General features: G+C 41.3%; 1 protein-coding gene across 1 annotated transcript in view; it reads right to left on the minus strand.

Moving 5' to 3' along the window:
• dock3 (dedicator of cytokinesis 3) overlaps nt 1-20,897 on the minus strand; it is a 1,472,428-nt gene that overhangs the window by 862,464 nt on the left and 589,067 nt on the right. The window contains exon 6 of the mRNA XM_078543841.1: nt 16,035-16,183. Within this exon, the coding sequence (XP_078399967.1) occupies nt 16,035-16,183 (149 nt within the window). The remainder of the gene's footprint in view (nt 1-16,034; nt 16,184-20,897) is intronic.

A 20,897-nucleotide genomic window follows, 5' to 3' on the forward strand; every position in this document is an offset into this window, starting at 1 on the left:
CACCCTGATTCAGTAACAGGTCCCTAGAACGTCTTTGGACACTGTGGAGGTAGGCTATGATGTCCTCTACCCCTACTCTGGGTGAAGGTCAGCAAGCAAGGTCATCAATCCTGCATGGGAGGTGGTGGCAGCGGTCACGCCAACCTTCTGCAAAACACCAGCCAGTGCCGAAAAAGGATGAATGATCTCCTCTGTTCCGCCAAGGTAAGTCACTCTTCTCAACACTCTCGACTCTCACACTCACAAACTCATCACACATCCACAGGGATCTCAAGGGGCAACACCACTAACTCTCACACACACCCTCACATCTCCATCAGGCTCATATCCTTTGCGTCCTCATCCCATTCCACACAAACATTCCATGCAGTGCCATGTGCCTTGCTCACACTTCCTCCATCTCCTTTCATGCAGGAGAAGCAGGCTCAAAGCAGCAGGGAGAGGTCCTAGGCCATGGTGGAGTAGCCACATTAGGCCCCTCACTCACTTTGAGGAGCATGCCATCGAGCTGACTGGTGAGGAAGTGGACTGTGCTGCAGCGACAGTAAGGTCAGCGGCTAACACCCACATGAGGATCCTGCACTACATCATCCCTCTCTCAATGCAACTGTGAGTGCTCTCTCTCCTACTTTCGACTCTGCTGCCATGTACTAATCATCTCTACTTTGGTTCACAGGGAGCTCTGCCAAGCGACTGACACCCTCAGCCAGCAAAGTTCTCAGCTCCATCCAGGTCCTCACCTCCAGCCAAGAGGACACCTCCTCCATTGAAGAGCTAGAAATAAGCAGCCTGAAAGATCTGTCACAGCACTTACCCACACCCTCCACCAGCACAGAGACACACACCTTTGTGGGACCTAGATCTAGAGTAGGCTTGGTTTCACAATCTGGTGGTTACTGCACAACCACGTGTCCGCAGCAGGAGGAAGCAGGTTCAGCCAAGCTCCCTAGCACTTGGAGGACTGTTGGGGGAGAGGCATCAGTGAGGTCCGAGTCATATGATGAGCTTCTGGATTTGGCCTTCCAACTCATTGTGAAGAGTCAGCGGGTGGTGGGAGACATCACGCAGAGCTGTTAGAAGCCTTCAACAGAGTGGCATGCGAGTCAGAAGAGTGCATCCGCCTGCTCTCTGATGAAGTGGTGCCCACATGTGTGCATATGGAGGTCTCCATGGGAGGAATGGCAGAAGCAATGGAGACCCTGGTCCAGCAGAATGCGGAGGTGTGCGTAGACCTTATTTTGACAGCTGTATGGCTGTCGCTTAATTTGTTTGGCTGAAACAGGTGCACTGTATGTACATGTTCTTTCTGTCTGCAAAGAACAGGGCCATGTATTAATATATATAGCTTCCAGTACACGCAAATACGCCACACTGTGAGTCCGACTGACAATCTTAAATTGGTTGTCAGCATCATTCTTAGCATACTGACGATTATTTCGCAAATATTGTCCAATCATGGAATCACATTTAATGTTGGACACTGTGTTTTGAGCTTTGCAAGCATGAGATGGTTGGGTACTTTGCCTGTTGTGAACAGCGGAAGGGTCATTCTTGTTTGATACGATCCACCAGTCTTTGGGACGTGCAGCCTAGGTATGCAACGCCTCTATCAGAGTCCACTTGCCAACAAATCGGCACTCTCTTCTCATACAGCATAAATAGGTCATTCCCCTGACACTGTTATTTTCTTGCAAATTGTTTCAATGAGTGCAAGATGAAAAGCTTCGACAAAAAAAATGTCTCTTTTTTTCAGCAATACTCAAGATTCGAGTAAGAACAAGACACTTGATGGTGGAGTCCTGAACAGTCTTTATTGGTATCTAATATAAACAATTGACCAAACAAGACACAGATGCTTTTGGAGAATGGTTCTATCTTTTGAACCCTCTGAAGGTTTATTGAAATCCATATTCCTTTATAACCGTATTCTGCCTACATCCATGGTACATGTCACAGCTAAGGTCTCATGACATATCCACTCCTGAATGCTTTGAAAATAGTCCATTCATGTACAGTAGCTGTTTACTCCAAAGCTACCTCCCTCAACTAAAACATTTTCACTTAGCTGGTCATGGGTCATTTGAAGATTAAGCTACCTTTCTAAACTAAAGTTAATAGATCCCCCGATCTATATTTGTTACCTTAGCCAGTGACGATAATATTCAGACATTTCAACAAGAAGACAAGCCTTAGTACACTTTAAATATCCTGCTTAATTTGGGAAGCCTGTTGTTTCAAGATACAAGGAAGTTCAATTATTAATACCCAAATCCCTAAGATTTCTAACATACAACTTTCCAGAATATCCAACATAACCCTGGTCCAATCTGACTCCAGGGTAAAATTGGAGCCTTTCTACAAGAAATCAAATTCTACTTTGCTCTAGAATTTGCCTTGGCCCAATTGATATTGGAGCTCAGATATTCATGTGAAACAATACCACACCATACTGATGGTGCAGCTTAATGCACTGTTGTTGATATAGCAGGATTGGAGGGATGTTGTAACAAAGTGGCCATTTCAGGAGTTATCAGCATGTTCAAATTGCAGAGTACTATCATGTGATACTATTTAGAAGTGGAGGAAAAGTGAAAAATAATTGGTCATGATTTTTTTTATCAAATAGTTATCTCAGCCACTGAAGGTTGGCAGAAGTTATGGGAAGAATTTTTGGATCGGTGAGCGGGGGCAGGGCACGCTCGCCAATGGGTAAAATGACGCATGGTGACGTTGGGTGTGCATCCCGATGTCACCGCACATCATTTAGATTGTCAATTCGGCAGGTGCGCAGCTGAGTCAAAGGCCTTAATTGGCCCGCCAGCGTAAAATGGTAGCGTGGTCTTGATCGGGAGTGCTGATCGGGTTCGCACCCTCCCCCGCCCGCTCCCACACAACCCCCCAAATGGGGGGAAATTTCTGCCCTATGTTTTCACCCCTATTTGTTTGTCTGTTCGTCTGCAAACAATATACCTAAAAAACTAATGGACAGATTTCAACGAAACTTGGTAAGCAGATAGGGTATGGCCCAAGGAAGAACTGATTAGTTTTTGGCGTAAATATGGCTCCGGATTCATTAACATTGGGATACAGAGTGAATTTACTTTATTTCAGAATGTTGTTGAGTTTTTATTTAGAATGTTGTTGATTGTTTTAGGATGTTGTGGATTATCTCAGCTGCTGTGGTGGAATTTGTCACAGCTGTCAAAATGTGAGCAGAGTTTTCGGAGCAGGTTGTTGGATGTGGATTACCTGAAGCCTTCTCAGTGAGATGGAAGCTCTTAATAAACAAATTTTGTTTTTCAGCTTTGTAGTTACAGTGCATCAACCAGGCAGGGAAAAGCCTCATGGAAGAGCTGTGTAATTGTAATAACACTGAGTTAACATGGCGTTGCGGAGGTGTGCGCTCTACTGAGTGCCCTCATCACTTGTTTTTAGTTGCATATGACAAAAGTACATTTCTACAAATGTTGTTTACACATCTTTCTCAGAAGGCAGCTAATATAATTTAAATGCCTTAATAAGGTTGTTATTTACCTCATACACTCCAAATTGTACAATTCAAACATCATTTTAGTTAAAAATGCAAATCAATCTTTAGAAAAAAAACATAGGCCAGGATCTTGCGTTCGTCAGGCGGGCCCAGAAGTGGACGTGAAATGCGCTTCTGCCCGCGATCGGCCCCTGATGGCCAATTAGCTGCCAGCCAGCATAAAACGTGTGCTGAGAAAGGCTCATCACTGCCGGGTGTTGCGGGAAGAGGGCAGGTGCCAAGAGAAGGGAGAGAGTGGCCTTACACTCCCTGAAGGCTGACGGCTGCTGTGGAGCTGCCTCAGGGAGCTGCGGTAATTTAAAAATGAAATGAGCTCAGTAAACTGCTGCAAACTGTGACAATATTATAAATGCAAGCACCTGGCAACAGACTACACAGCAGATCATCCCTCAAACGTCTTTTATTTTATTTAACCCCGGGCATTTCATCCCACCCTGGATGTAGTTTGTAGTGAAAACGTGTAGGCCATCTGGCCATTTGGCCCGTGCGCCAACTGTAAAATGGCCCGCCTAAAATCGCTGACAATTACCTCCTCAATGGGCTTAATTGCCCACTTAATTGTCGGGGGGGCGCGCTTTCCACTCCCACATGCGTCCGACCATAAAGTTGCGTGCAAGCGTGATGACATCGGGACGTACACCTGATGTCATTTCATGCAATTTTACATGTGTTCAGGTTGGGCGCCCAACCTCGGAACGCAAGATTCAGGTCATAGGCTGTCATTTCATAATGGACTCTTCTAATGTGAAGCCAGAAATGTACAAGTGTCCTGTGATTGGCTCCTACAAGCAGCTATAATTGCATGACTGTGTTTATTTAAACCACAAGAATAGTGTCATGCCAGGTTAGTGGAAAATCACATTTGTAGTCCAGATTTACATTATCCTTGAGCAATGAGAAATATGATCGGGTTTGGAATGCAAGAAATCTGGGTCAAACTGAAAAGCTGCTGAACTGGCTTCTGACAGAGCTAACAAGAACTGTTATCTAAAAAAATTTATGCAATCAGTGCCATCAACAGCAACACTGTAAAATTTTTAAGAAGTCATTGGTGCACTTGGGTAACCAAAATCCTCCTTAGGAAGTGGTTTCTGAGATATTCCATCCGCTGGATGCCAGTGGTGGCAATAATAAAATAGTTTCTTCCAGCAGTACATGGGTCTATCGTTGAGCTGACATCTTAGTTTGTCTGTCAAGAATTCCATCAACATCAGGGAAACCCTGGGGGTTAAATTGTGAAAACTAAAAATGCAATTTTGAACTGATTCTAAACATACATGATCAGTTTGTTTGTGCAATTGCTTTGCAGTCATATTGCTTCATTTGCTGAATCCATCCCACAATACTAAGATTCTGCAGAGTACTAGGTAACAGTTAAAAAAGGTATGTGTCTTGCAAAATAGACTTCCTGTTATCCTGTGGAAACTTTTTAATTTTCTGCAAATGGTTTATTCATATTTACATACTTACAGTTGCACTGAAGTATTCATGTTGACAGATATTTCATAGCAATACCAAGAAAAAGAGATAACACTGAGAGGAAACTTGAGAGTAAGAAGCTCAAACCAAAGGAATCATGTGAGGTAGACTTTTAAGAATCTTCAGACGGAAGGAGAGTGTTAACAAGCCCAAATGGGAGAGAGAATTCTACAGCACAGGAGCACAGTGGAATGGGATAGAAGAAGGAACAATGAGATGTAGTCCAGCATCAAAGGAACATTAGATAGTAGTACCAGAAGGTGAACTATGGAGGAGAGTAGCGGAATGATCAACACTGTAAATGATCGTAAAGAGATTGAGGCAGCCCAGGAATTGACTAAATCATTTGCAGTAGTTAAAAATGACAAGTAATTAAGTAAGCATTTCAAGCAGAATTTTCTTTTGGGACATACAATGAAGGGAACCTTCCTCCACAAAAAAATTGAGATAATTTAAAAATTAATGCTGAGCCATATTTTGAGCATAAAGTCACATGCTCTTTTTTAATGGAACAGGAATATAGAGCATTTCAATGATCATGTTAAAAGTTTAAAAAAATAGCTAAATGCAGCCCTTCATGGTTGATGGCACATCATAAACAGCCTTATAAAGTGGTTGAAAACTAAACCCGAGACTTTGAGGAATTCAAATGGTTGCAGCAAGGTGTGCAAAGTGACTGAAAAAGATGTGATGACATGGAAATTCTGATTATATATACAGTGGCTCAGTGGGAGACTAATAACTAAATGTAATGTTGCTAGAAGGAGGAGCGATCACCAGCAGGACCACTGACATGGTGACTGAGCAAATCAAATTTTATTTTTACAATTTGGGATTCTGGGATTTTAATCAGAGTTTTTGAGGCTCAATTCTGCAATTCATCCTTTTCTCTGTGAAAACAATAAATTAATAGCTTTGGGCATCAATATTTGTGTCCCCTTGAAATTATTTGATATAATGTGCTGATAGTTAGATAGATGGTACAAATTAGCTTAAAAAAAGATGCCTGACTTATTGGCACCTAAAGCAAACATTAGTTTATCTTTTACAATTTATCGGTGGAATATTTTAGATTTTGTTTGTGAAAGATCACAGAATAGGTTAGCTGAAGATATTCCATCAGCCTATTTAATTTCCTTCTGGAATACCAAGCTGATCATTCTCCCATTACAGCACCTGCTTCTTAAATGACTTGAGTGTCTTGGCATAAACCACACTCGCTGACAACGCATTTTAGCTGTTAATCATCCTCTGAGTAAATAAAAATTCCTGCCATCGAATGTAAATTTACTTGTCACAACTATGCTGTGCCCTCATTTCCTGCTGCACAGACATATCTGAAAGTATTATTCCAGGTTTACTTTCTCTATCCAGGTCGGATAGATAAATAAATATAATTCTATTAATGTCACTCCTAAGACATGTCTTCTTGAGGTTAAAAAAGGGATCTTGCTTATGTTGTTCTTCATAACTCATTCCCTTTAACACAATGGATCAGGCCATGTTGCTTTCTTCTGAATTGCCAGTAAGACTTGTATAGCTTTCATAATGTTGTGGTATATGCAGAATCCCAACTGCCATGTAACAAGCACCTGCAGGTACTTGAACTGAAGCTATTTGACAATATGATCCAGCATCCTTTATTTATTGATGAACATAAGAATACAAGACCCTCAAGTCTGATCTGCCATTCAATACAACGATGGCTGATTGTTTGGGGTTAGACGATACGTTTGTTTAATTTAACTGGTTTTTTCCTCACAGAAGGCAGTTGCTGATTTGGTCTTGTGTAGGTTGAAGCTCATGGAGTCAAGGGAACAAAAGCAGATAAACGTTAGCCTGGCCTGTACCTTAAACGGGGGAAATACTAACTTTATTGTTTACCCTTAAGGTTGGCGGGCAGGCGAAGAGCCCAGGCGGCCTTCACATTTATCATGAAACCTCATCCACGGGCGGGATGAGGTTTCATGAAGGTTTTTAAAGTTTAATAAAACTTTTTAATAAAATTCATTAACATGGCCCAGCTCATGTGACACTGTCACATGAGGGGACGTCTTAAAAATGTTTTTTAATCTTTATTAAAATTTTTCAAACTCAAACTCATCTCCCAGAGGCAGCTCTGTGTGCATGCGTACGAAAGAGCGCAGGCCCCAACTCAGCCTACTCCCCACCACCCGCACAGAGAGCGCACATCGCTTCTAGGTGCGCGTTATGCTGGGCGGGCCTTAATTGGCCCACCCACATAAAATGGCAGTGCGCAGCCGATTGGTGGGTGGCAATTGGCTGCAAGCCCGCCCGCGCCCGCTCCTGCCCAACCCCACTGATGGGGAGAAAATTCTCACCGAGGAATAAATCTACAGTGATCCTCACAGGGCCTTGTGGAAGAATGTAGTCAGCAGAGTTAGTTTGGAAGGCTGTGAAAAGGCAGTTGGGTACCGGCCAATAGCCAGGACAAAGAGCTGAGAAGTCCATAGTTGTGAGGTATTTAAGGAAAAGTTGGAGGGTCGCTTAGCCAAAGGCGAATGAAAGGATCCCTATAAATCTTGTACTTTGGAGAAAGTTGGAATACTGAAGAGAACTAAAGTAAATTCCAGAAGGTTGTGACATATCTTTGGGTTGGTCCCAGAAGAAGTGAATGAACCTTCAAGATTCTTGTAAAGTATATAAGGGAACTCTTGTGGGGTGTGAGGTGGGGAGGAAAGGAAAAAGCAGAACTGAATTTATAAGTCTTTATAAACTGTTAAGTTATTGGCGCTTGCTTTGTTTAATTTACTTTATCATATGTATAATAAAGTTTGTTTTTGTTTAAAAATATGGAATCTTGTGGCATGGCTATGTCAGTTAATTACTGGGTGTTTGGATTTCTCTTTAAGGTCCCTACCAGGATTGTAACAACCGTCATGACTCACCCTAATGTGACAGAGATATAACTCATGCTATAGCATTTAATGATGAACTGCAAAGGAGGCAAAACTACTTTACTTACCTTTTAAATTCTTCCTGCCATAGTACATGCCTCCATACAGCTGGTGTAAAACCTGACAGCTGCTAAAGTCTGGTTGCCTCCATGGAAATTAAAAAAATAACCTAGAGTGGGTTCTCAATGAGTTAACAACATTGTCACTTGTTGGGTTCCTTACCCAGGTTCCGGGGCCCGCTCCCTCCCCTGCCCCTTTGAAAATGGCTGAGGGTGAGAATGGAGGCAGGACCTCTGTGAAGGGCCGCTAGGTGGCCATTTGTTCTGGTCCTGCTTCCATTTGGTTCCATTCAGGACCATGAAAATCTGGCCCTATGTGACTTAGACAGTAATTAATCAATGTTTAACCTTAATAGCTACTGACATGAGTTTTTAAAGAAGCCTCCCAAACAGTACTTATCAAAGGCCTTTCGGATGTGCAGGTACTGTGCATCATGATATGCCCAATTAATTTGGGATGTTATCTCTTTCAAAAAACGTCTAAAAAGTTTGTCAGGAAAGATCTATCCTGACTGAAGCTATGCTGGTTACCGTTTATTAATTTAATTTCATTAATAGGAGCTCTTTCATTTTGTTTTGATTATTGAAGTCACCCTGTAGTTGCTCGTTTCTGTTAGAAGCTCTGTCATGCTCGTGACTACCTTAAAAGAACCAGTGGTTTACAAACCTCCTTCCTTATCTCTCCATATACTCTGAGGTACAGTCATTTGTCCTGAGGTGTCTAATGGTTTTCAGCGCCATCACCTATTTGGGACCTCTCCACTAATAATAAATGCTTGAATGCATTATACTATCACTCCTGGTTAAAAATTTTCAATTCTTAGCATGTTAATTATTTTCTATTGTCCTTACGTTCAACTCCATTTAAATCCCTTAGTGTTTAACTTTCCTCTCAAACAACCCTCCTGCTTAGTTTTGATGGTTTGCATAATATACTATGCAATTTTTCATTTTCCCCCCTTATCTCTTGTTTGACTAGCTTCTATATTATCTTGTATTTGGCCCATTGGTCATCCACTATCTTCTCCCCACAAGCTTTTTATTCTAATTTTACTTTTAAGGTTCTTGTATAACGATTGCAGAGTATACAATCTATATTGCAAAATTATCCTCTATATAATAATGAACGTCATCGAGTAAAAGGGGCAATGTTTACGCACAAGTCCAGCCCTAGACTTGAATTCAGCTTTGTAGGTCAAAATAAATACATTCCTAGCTATATATCATCTGCTGTTTGTTACACAGTCTCTACCTATACCATTAATACAGTTTGTGGTATAAAGAAGGAGCTTGCATTTATATACATCCTCAGGAAGTTCAAAGAGTGCTTTGTAACCAAAGGTTTACTTTTGAAGTGTAGTCACAGTTGTCACAGGCAAATTAAATATCAGTTGTCAAAGGCCCATATACAGCAAATTAATGAACAACAAGAAACAGTTTTCAGTATTGTTAGTTAAGGTGGAGATGTTGGTGAGATAGATCTTCAAGTAGTTGCAAGAGGAGCTTTTGTGTTTTGAACAGGGCAGACCTGTAACACAGTTTAAACCCACAGCCTTCTGACTCAGAGAGTCATACTGCTTAGCCAGGCTAACTATGGAGACTTGGTTTTATATTAAATCAGGGATAAAAGAATCAATGGTTATTCATCTATACAGTTTAATTCCATCCAACAGCCTATGCATAATTTAGAATGTTTCAGGCTGTCTCCACTAATTTAATCTCGATTGGGAGAACAAAAAAACTGTCAAAAGTTCTAAACTATGAAACCTCCTCTGTAACATGTAATTAACCAAATAAATTAAGATTAAGATTAAAATTTTAGGATCTCAGTCTAATATTTCAATTTATATGAACAACTGTATCAAATTCCAGGATCATTGCAGCGCCCTATTCTAACTCATTGGGGAGAATTTTCCCCCCATCAGGGGGGTTGTGCGGGCACGGACCAGATTGGCGCACCCGATTGGCTCCGCGCTGCCATTTTACATGGGTGGGCCAATTAAGGCCCGGCCAGCGTGACGTGCGCCTGGAAGCACTGAGCACTCCCCGTACGGGTGGCGGGGGCGTTCCTTGAGTTGGGGTCTGCGCTCTTTCACGCGGAAGAGCGCAGAAATATCCCTGAAGTACAGAGCTACCTCAGGGTGATTAGTTTAAGTTTAAAAAATCTTAATAAAGAAGAAAAAAAAAATTTAAGATGTCCCCTCATGTGACAGTGTCACATGAGCTGGGACATGTCAATGAATTTTTATAAAAATTTTTATTCAATTTATAAACACTTCATGAAACCTCACCCTGCCCGTGGATGAGGTTCCATGAAAAATGTGAAGTCCGCCTGGGCTCTTCACCTGCCCGCCAACCTTAAGGTTGGATGGGCAGCTCAGTTTATTAGTTTAAGTTAAATGGCCTTAATAGGCCTTTGATATTCGGCGGGTGTGCAGCCAACTCGGCTGCGTGCCCGCCGAACTGAAAATCTAAATGACGCACGGTGACATCGGGACACCCGCGCAACGTCACCGCGTGTCATTTTATGCCACCACGAGCGGGCCCTGCCCTGGCTCGTCAAGCCGAAGATTCAGGCCATTCTTTTCTAAGACCTCTTGTAGAACTCCTTACCTTTTCAGCTTAGCCTTTAAAAATCTAAATTTGACATCATCTAATCATTATTTCCTGATTATTTCCTATATATTCTACATCTGTATCATTGTCTTCTCTTTCACTCTTCATAATCCTGGTAATGTCCTGCACTATAGGTTTTGGCCCTCAAATGTTGTTTTATGACCATAAATGAAAAGCCCTGGTCTGCAGCTCCAGTCTTCCAAATCTGTTCCTCTAGATTATTAAATATCCCAAAATTTGTTGAGTTCCTTTTCAAAGGAGTTACTATTTAACCAGATTTCTCTTGAATGTTACTGCTAATCTGAGTGACATGTCATGTGTTATGACACATTCACAATGCTACATGCAAAGCCATTTTAAGCACTCTTACATTGCATTGTTTTCTGCAAAATTCGAAATGTGTAGTATGAATTTAAATTTTAAAATGAGATATACAAACCACCCGCTTGCTGCAAAGAATCCTGCCTGTTGTTGAATCTTAGTTGATCAGTAACCCATAATTTGAAGGCTGATTGTTGTTACACATGGGGCAGAATTTAATCCTTGGCAGGCGGGTTCGGCGGGGGTGATTGTAAAGCTGGCCCGCGATTGAGGCTGGAAAGCGATTTGATGCTGGTGGGCCAATTAAGGCCGGCCCACTGTGAAACACGAGCGGCAGTGCTCAGCACCGCCTGTGCCTCAGGGAGTTGAAGAGTTTGCAAAAAAAGTAATTGAAAAATGTTATAAAACATGTCCCCTCATGTGACTCTGTCACATGAGCAAGGACATATTATTAATTAAATTATAAAATTTTCATTTCATTATTTGCTTTTGGAAACCTTATCCCGCCCATTGATGAGGTTTCCCAAAAAGTGCAAAGGCTGCTTGGGCTTTTTGCCTGCCTGCCAACCATAAGGTTAGACGGGCAGTGAAAAATGTACATTAATTGAGACTTTAATGGCCTCAACAGGGCTTTTAATTGTCGCCAGGTGCACTGCTGATTCCCGTGCGTGCCCACCGACCAAATTATCGCGCGACTGCTCGTTGACATCGGGACGCTCGCCTGACGTCAGCGGGTGTCATTTTACGCTCGAGCAGGTCGGGCATGCGCCCGCCCACCAAGGTATAAATTTTGGCCATAATGTTGTCACCGTATAACGTTAAACACCTTAGACATGGTGATTAGAGATTTAAATAAGAAATGCAGATGTAAGCAAGGAATTGAGCCTATGTTTGGGGACAGGTCCATGTGAACACAAAGCATTTAGCTGAATGACTGAATGTGTGAAGAGCTTGTGTTCATTATGACGGATGTTTGCGATATCACACAATTGATCATGCATGTTTCACAGTGATGGATGGGAGAGGAGAATCAGAAGTAGCTTGTGTTGTAAAGACTGTGACTAATATAATTGTCCTACTGGGGGTAATGATTAAGAAGCAAGTCAGTAGAGGTGATTGAATTTACAATGCTGTTGCTCAGTCTGTCTCTTAACAAGCGTCTCTTAATGATGTTACTGGAACATATAGTTTAGGTTGAACAAAACTAGGCTGTCCTAATAGTTCAGTCCAAATAAAACATGTGTTTAGGTGTGAACACAGGAAAATCAGTAACATCCAAAGCATAAGCTAAAGCAAGCACCAAATCAGAAAAAGTTGTAAATATGCTAATGTTCGAATTGTTTGTGGTTTCAGTAAAGAAGAAATCTGATAAAAGTCCCATGTTAAAGAAATGAAAAAGAGCTCTGCTGTTTCTGCCATTTTCTGTTTTATTTTAGATTTCCAGTCAAAGTGTCCAGGACATATCAACAGCTTAGGGGATACCATTGACAAGAAACTGAACTGGATCAGGCATATAAATGTAGTGGCTACAAGTGCAGGTCAGAGGCTGGGAATTCTGCAGCATGTATGAAAGTCACCGTAGTTCCAGAGGACCATAGGCTGCTCTCTCATTAGAGAGAGGCGACTGGTGGTGAGTTTAACTTAGGGTTGCCACACCTCATGCGAGGGGTGAGGTTGAGAAGGCGGGGCCTTCATGGATGACCTCAGCCGGTACAGGAATTGAACCTGTGCTGTTGGCGTCACTCTGCATCACAAACCAGTTGTCCAGCCAACTGAGCTAACCGACCCCCAAATCCATGTGATCTAAGTACATGCAGAGTGCTGTTTAGGAGGGAATTCCAGGATTTTGACCCAGTGACAGCGAAGGAACGGTGATTTAGTACCAAGGCAGGATGGTGTATGGCTTGGAGGGAAACTTGCAGGTGGTGGTGTTTCCATGCATCTGCTGACCTTGTCCTAGGTGGTAGAGGTTGCAGGTTTCAAAGGTGCTGTCGAGGAGCCTTGGTGAGTTGCTGCACTGCATCTTATAGATGGTACACAGTGCTGCCACAATGCATCGGTAGTGGAGAGACTGCATGTTGGAGGTGGTGGATGGGGTGCCATGGATATGCCAAGAGTGGATTGGATATGTCAAGGACATCCTCCATCCTGCAGACATGCCTGATCTACCAAAACCGCCTCTGTTTGATTAGTTCAAACTCACTTGGGAACTCTTACTGCCGCAAGCGTGATTTTGACTAGACAGGATACAACCAAAATGTGCCACTGGCAGAGAAGATAGAAATGATTGAACTTCTTTTCCAGGCAGCTCTATTTTGCCCACGTTTCACAGCCAAACAGAGCAAAGTACTGAGAACACAGGCTTTATAAACCATCAGCTTGGTCCTAAGGGTCAGCATGGTGTTATCCCAAGCGCGTTTCACAAGTCAACAGGCCAAAGATAGTAGCCGCTTTCCATATGCATGCATCGCGCTCAACATCAAGGAACAGATTACCAATGTGGATCCGAGATAGCAGAATTTGCTAACTACTTCCAGAGGGGTGTTATTCAGTGTGATCAGGTTGGTGATGAAATACCTGTCCCCATGACTACGGTTTTTTGATGCTTATAGTCAGGTAAAACAAGTTACAAGCATGGGAGAGACAGTACATGAGTCTATGTAGCTGAGTTTCCATGTGAAAGAATAGTGCAGCATCGGCAGCCAGGAAAGAGACAGGAAAGTAGAGTTAAGGCTAAAATAAGATCAGCCAAGATGTTATCAAATGGCAGAGCAGGCTCAAGGGGTCAAATGGCCTACTCCTGCTCCTAATTCGTATGTTCATATATTCGTATGTACAAGAGAAGTGTAGGGAACAGAGCATACCCCTCTACTTTACTTCCTTAGATCTCACTAAGGATCATTCGGCACCATCAGCAGTATTTTATTCTCCATGCCCTTCGCCTTCCCTGCAGATATTCGTTCCCTGATCAGGACGTGATGTGTTTTTGTCATCGCTTTTCAGTCTTGATAGATTGTAGAGTTTGCTGTCTGACCTATTGTGCAGGGAAGGCAGAAGGAAGAAAATACCTAAAAGTGTGGGGGCTAGGATACAGCCCTCTTTCACTTCATTCTTCATTCCGAAACTGTCAGAAGTGGAGCCATAAACTGCAAAATGCACTGCATGCTGTCATGAAAGAAAAGAATGAGACAGGAGCTTTGGAGGACTGCCAATTTTTCACAAAACCTTATACAGCCTGCTCTGCAGATGGTGTTGAATGCGTTAGTGAGATCTACTCCCATAACCTTTGACTCCCTTGTCAATAAAGAATCTATCTAACTCAGCCTTTAAAAATTCAATAACCCTCTGTCAGGAAGAGATATTAATGTATATAATGTTATCGGAAATTATTTTTTTAATAGAGGTTTAGTCTGTGTGTGTGTTAATTGGATTAAAGCCACCAAATCTGGGTGCTTTGATGTATCGTAGTTCTGAGATGTAAACGGTAAGGTAAAGGGTGCATTTGCATTTTGTGAATAAACCAATCAAAGATTGGGGGTGAAATATTGCACCTAGCTAGGAGACACCAAGTAATGTTTATATTACTAGTAAAATTGGTACTATGAAAGGGGTTCAAAGGGCCTGGTGAATACAATGAAAATTTACATTCAAAAGGGAAAGGCTGGGTATAACAGAAAGCAGTTTGTGTGTGCAGGGCAGAGGCATGTAATATCTAAGCAGCTCTAAGTCCAAAACTATCTGCAAAGGAGCCAAATTGAAAGGAATCTCATTTTGAATTCATAAGGTGAAAAATGCTTTGCCTGGCATCTGTTTAAGTCTATTGGTTATTGTTGCCTTAGTGGAGATGAATTTATTAAAAGTTATAATAGTAGCAATTTGTAGCCATGTGTATGTGTTTAATTTGTTGTAAATTAATAAATGTCTCGTTTAGTTTGATATAAAAACCTCTGGAGAACTGGTGGTTTTATTCCTGAATTTATGAGCTGCAAATCAAACCATACCAATTGAATTTACTTTTATTCATTTCGCTGGCTGGGCTCTCAGGGGGTTGTGAGTCTTTGCAACTCTTCCTCAAAAGGCGGTGGAAGCAGAATCGTTGAATATTTTTAAGGCAGAGCTAGATAGATTCTTGATAATGGGGTGAAAGGTTATAGGGGGTAGGTGGGAATATTGAGTTGAGGTTAAAATCAGGTCAGCCATGATCTTATTAAATGGTGGAGCAGGCTCGAGGGGCCGAGTGACCTACTCCTGCTCCCAATTCGTATGTCTGTCTGCTTCTCTCTGCATTTTTTTTTTGGACTTGTCTTGCTGTGGGGGATCATGCCCATTACACCTCTTGATGGACGGAAGCCGCATCACAACTCCAGTAGGGGACTTTAGCCACAGGGTGAAGGCGATTGAGAAGGACTCTTGCAATGACTTTCCCTGTGGCGGACAGCAGAGATCCCCTCTATAGTTACCGCAGTTGGTCTTGTCTCCTCTTTTGAAGATGGTCATAATTACAGTGTCTTGGAGGTCCCCTGGTATGCTCTCTTCCTTCCAGATGAGGTAGATGAGGTCACGTACTTGTGTCAAGAGTAAGGGTGAGACCTTCAAATCCACTACTACCAGGGCAGGTAACTCCCTACCAATGCTTACGAAAGAATTGCTCATGGTAATTGCTTTTGTGGCATGTAAAACTACTAGATAAAACACGCAACCTCAAAATAATTCTGTTTAAATTCCAAGACGATGTGAAGGAGGGGAAGAATTGATCTGGGTGAAAACAGTTAGACATAGAAAATCAGTTATTGTTTGAATCCCAACATTAAAACTATTTTCTAAGCTCAGATAAATTATGTATGCATCTCAAGCAGGTCTACAATTTGCCAGTATTTAAATATTTAATTACTGTATTATAGCTGAGGTGAAAGTGAATAAAATCACTTTTATGAAGATTGCAATTTTGGCTTTTGGAGGATATGTCGGAGGCTCACTTATACCCTGCACTGTTGAGTACTGGAAGGATATTTGGCACAAGGGGATGATGGATAATAATATGAACAGTCCATAAAATATAAATGATAAACCACATTCCCTACATTAACTTACTCATTTCCCCAGTCCAGGCGGACTGTGATGTGTCGTTTGACATCACGGATTTGGTCTTGGGTCAGGTGACCAGATAGAAGTTGTCTCCGCAAATCAATCAGTTCATTCATTACATGGCGCAGTTTGTAAAATAAATCCACCTTGTGTTTCTGTAGAAGAAAACAATAGAAAACAATTAAACAAAATGTTTACAATCTTGCTAAGAAATTATCTGCTTGTCTTCACCCCTCACACTTGACACTACATCTCCTGACCACAAGCCAACTAATTTTCTACCATACTCATCACAGTAATGGAGGGAGAAGAATTCAACATGCACTTTTCCTCCCCTCCACAGAGTGCAGCAGTGCAGTTTTGTATTCATTAAAATCAAAGCGTCACCATGTCTAGTGCAGTGACACACAGTAGGTGTTTCTCTACTCTGCCATGACAGTATCCCTCAAAACTCTGAAGAACATTTCTTTTCGCATTGGTGTGAATTTTATCATTCCCCATACTAGCTATGCTTGTGATGTGCTTGAAGAAGAGTGCCAATGCTATGAATTACAGATAGTTTTATGTGATCATATTTGTGTTGAGACACATTTGAACTGGAAACTTTATAATTAGAAAGAACTGTTTACGAACATACAAATTAGGAGCAGGAGTAGACAACTTGGTCCCTAGAGCCTGTTCCGCCATTTCATAAGATCATGGCTGATCTGATTGTAATGCATTCCCACATTCCCACCTACCCCCTAGAGCCTTTCACCCCCTTGCTTATCAAGTTTTGGATTGTCAGTTTAGGCTGGATTTGAACCTTTGTGTTAGAAACAAAAAGGACAGTGAATTAAACCACTGCACTATACAGTCTCATAGATGCATAAAATTCTACAAATGGACATAATATTGAAGGTAGTAAGGCAAGTCAGATTTTTGTTGCTAGGTATCATCAAATCTCTGATGTTTCTGGAATCAGAATTCATCTTTCTAGTACACTATGAGCCAAAAGATAACAGCACAAACTTTGTTGGCATATCAGGAACAAAGTCAAACTGCGACAGGAAAAGTACACATGTCCACGCTAATCAATGCAAGTCCATGCTAATCAATGCATATACGTGTTTCCAAATTTAACTACCTACACTGCTGTCAACAAGCATTTAAAACATATAGGCTGGAGACATGACACAAAAGATAATAACTTATCTAATGCTGTAGGATTAGGCTTTCTTTTTATAATTGCAGTACTGTTAGAACTTAGTTATCATTGCCTTAAGAATGCCTGTTAACATTGTATTCTGCATGTAACATAACCACAAAGCATGATGGATAAGTTCAGTTGAAGATTAGTTAATATTTTGTATGTGTTATATGAAATCCCAAGAAGCGATGTAAAATGCTTAATTCAGTTGATGTAAAACTTTATTCAAAATGCTTTAAACTGTGGACAGCCTCAGGGAAACTTCCGACCCTTTGTCCAGTAAAAGACTGTAGATATACCCTATCTGGAAAAGGGCTGTGGAAACAGAATCGGCACATGTTGACCCTTTTAAGCTGCCATTGTTAGGTAAGAGACCACAGGCTCACACCTGTAGGAGCCATGATTTTCAGTCTAAGACCTATGAAAGACAAAAGTCATGAGTTCCATAGAGTTAACAGTATCAGGGAAGTCTGAGATTGACGCCCCTGAGGGTCTTGAAATACATGCCAACGCAAGGTAAAGCATTGGTAGGACAATGAGGCAATTACCAACTAATCGGGTAGTTAGGAAAAGAGTTTTATTAAACAGGGAACAGTGCCTGGGTTGGAAAAAGGTATAAAGTAAGAATATGTAAGACCCCACAGCGCACATCATCATTGAGAAGAGGAGAAAAAAGAACACAGATTTCAATCAAGAGACGAGCTCCTTAATCGACTGGTGGTTGAGGACTGCGGCTCCACAGTGAATGCGACTGCTTACCATTTCATTTTTGCTGAGTATCACGATTTGTATTTATTGTGATAAACTTAATAAACTTTGTGAAGCTTATGAAAACATACTCGCACCCAGCATGGTCTGTAGCTAGTCTGAGCTGACAGTTCCTTTTAGATCAGCATTCTCAAATTAGTCTGAGATTGTAATTGATCTAAGACTTACAATTAAATTAAAGCAAACCCCAGGTTTTATAATATGCTTACAGCAGTTTTGTACAGCACAGAATGTGCGGCTTATTGCCAGGTTTAATATCCGCACTCTACAGAACCTGTCCGTCTCAATTATGCAGCTTACTGTATGAGTAATGAAGGTTTTATTGGCCAGTTTTGAAGTAGGCTTTTTTGACTCGGTCTACTATTTAAATAGATTCTTAAAGCATTAAGTGAAATGTAGCCAACTGGTTCCTTTAGAAAGAAACTCTGCAAGTCTCCGTCACTTTGAATAGATGTTCTGCTGTTGAGTAAACCTGATGAGGAGACAGTACAAACACTGGCACTAATTTCTCAATAATCCTCAAATATACAAATTGTGTCACATGACTAGAGTACAGATTCTTTAGTTCAAGAAGGGAGAGGAGGATAAGTCTGGTAATTTACATTGTGAGATATAATTCATGAGCACATAGAAATACTATATTGATCAAAGAAAGCAACATAAAAAATAAGAGCAGGAGTAGGTCATTCAGCCCCTTCAAGCTTGCTCTGCCATTCAATATGATCATGGCTGATCCTCTATCTCAATGCCATACTCCCGCTCTCTCCCCATACCCCTTGATGCCTCTAGAAATCTATTTCCTTCTTAAATATATTCAGTGACTTGGCCTCCACATCCATCTGTGGTAGAGAATTCCGCAGGAAGCAGTTTCTCCTCATCTCAGTCCTAAATGGCCTACCCCGTATCCTCCGACTGTGACCCCTTGTTCTAGACAACCCCTGCCAGAGAAAACATCATCCCCGCATCCACTCTGTCTAGCCCTGTCAGAATTTTATATGTTTCAATGAGATCCCCTCTCCAGTAGGTTTGTCCAGCATGATTTCCCTTTCATAAATCCATCTTGACTTTGTCTAATCCCATTGATATTTTCTAAGTGTCCTGTTATCACATCCTTTATAACAGACTCTAACATTTTCCCTACAACTGATATCAGGCTAACTGGTCTGTAATTCCCTGTTTTCTCCCTCCTTCCTTTTTTTTAAATAGTGGGGTTACATTTGCCACCCTCCAATCTGCGGGGACTGTTCCAGAATCTACAGAATTTTGGAAGATGACAGCCAACGCATCCATTACTTCCATGGACACTTCCTTTAGTACCCAGGGATGTAGATTATCAGGCCCTGGGGGTTTATCAGCTTTCACTCCCATTAATTTCTCCATCACTATTTTTTAAATTAATATTAATTTCCTTCAATTCCTCCTTATCACCAGACCCTTGGTTCCCTAGCATTTCTGGGAAGTTATTTATGTCTTCTTCTGTGAAGACAGAACTAAAGTAGTTGTTTATTTGCTCTGCCATCTCCTTGTTTTCTATTGTAAATTCTCCCATTTCAGATTGTAAGGGACTGACAATTGACTTCACTAATCTTTTTCTTTTTACATACTTATAGAAGCTTTTACAGACTGCTTTTATGTTCCTTGCAAGTTTACTCTCATGCTCTATTTTTCCTTTCTCAATCAATCTCTTGGTCCTCCTTTGTTGAATTCTAAACTACACGCAATCCTCAGGCTTGCTACTTTTTCTAGCAACATTATATGACTCCTCTTTTTATATAATGCTATCCTTAATTTATTTTGTTTGCCATAGTTGGGCTGCTTTTCCTGTTGTGTTTTTGCACCAGAAAGGAACGCATAACTGTTGCAATGCAAGCATTCATTCCTTAAATAATAGCCATTGCCTATCCACTGTCATGCCGTTTAATGAAGTTCTCTAATCTATCCTAGCCAATTCACCCCTTATAGCTTCATAGTTTCCTTTATTTGGATTTAGGACCCTTTCAGATTGGACTATTTCACTTTCCATCCTAATGAAGAATTCTATCATGTTATGGTCACTCTTCCCTAAAGGACCCTGCACAACAAGATTATTAATTAACCCCTTCTCGATGCATAATACCAAATCTAGGATGGCCTGTTCCCTAGTTAGTTGCTTGACATACACATTGCAGGAATTCATCCGCCAACGTATTATTGCTAATTTAGTTTGCCCAATCTATATGTAGATTAAAGTCACCCAAGATTACTGTAGCACCTTGTTACATGCATCTTTAATTTCCTGTTTAATATCATCACCTACCTTACCACAACTGTTTGGAGGCTTATAGACAACTTCCACAAATATTTTCCACCCCTTGTTGCTTTTTAGCTCCATCCAGCCTGATTCTACATCTAGATTTTCTGAGCCAATATCCTTTCTCACTTTTGCACTGATTTCATCCCTAACTAACAATGCCACCCTGCCTCCTTTTTCTTCCTGCCTGTCCTTCATAAATATTGAATACCCTTAGATATTCAGTTCCCAGCCTTGTTCACCTTGCAGACATGTCTCCGTAATCACAATCATATCGTACCCATTTACATCTATTTGCGCTGTTAATTTGTCTACCTTATTGTGAATGTTCTGTGCATTCAGATACAGTGTCTTTAGACATGTCCTTTTAACATTTTTACACATCTTTTTTCTGTACTATGGCCCTACTTGCTGCTAGCCCTTGTTTCCTCTGCCTTCCATTTCTGCTTTCTACTTATCTGTCTTTCAGCTCTATTTTTGTTTTCTTCTCTTGTGTCTCCCCACTCTGATTCACACCCTCTGCTACTCTAGTTTAAACCCTTCCCCACAGTACTAGCAAATACCTCCGAGGATATTGGTTGTAGTTCTGCTGGGGTGTAACCAGTCCAGCTTGTACAGGTCC

Source organism: Cetorhinus maximus, chromosome 6 (assembly GCF_964194155.1).
Source record: "Cetorhinus maximus chromosome 6, sCetMax3.hap1.1, whole genome shotgun sequence".
Classification (NCBI taxonomy): Eukaryota; Metazoa; Chordata; class Chondrichthyes; order Lamniformes; family Cetorhinidae; genus Cetorhinus; species Cetorhinus maximus.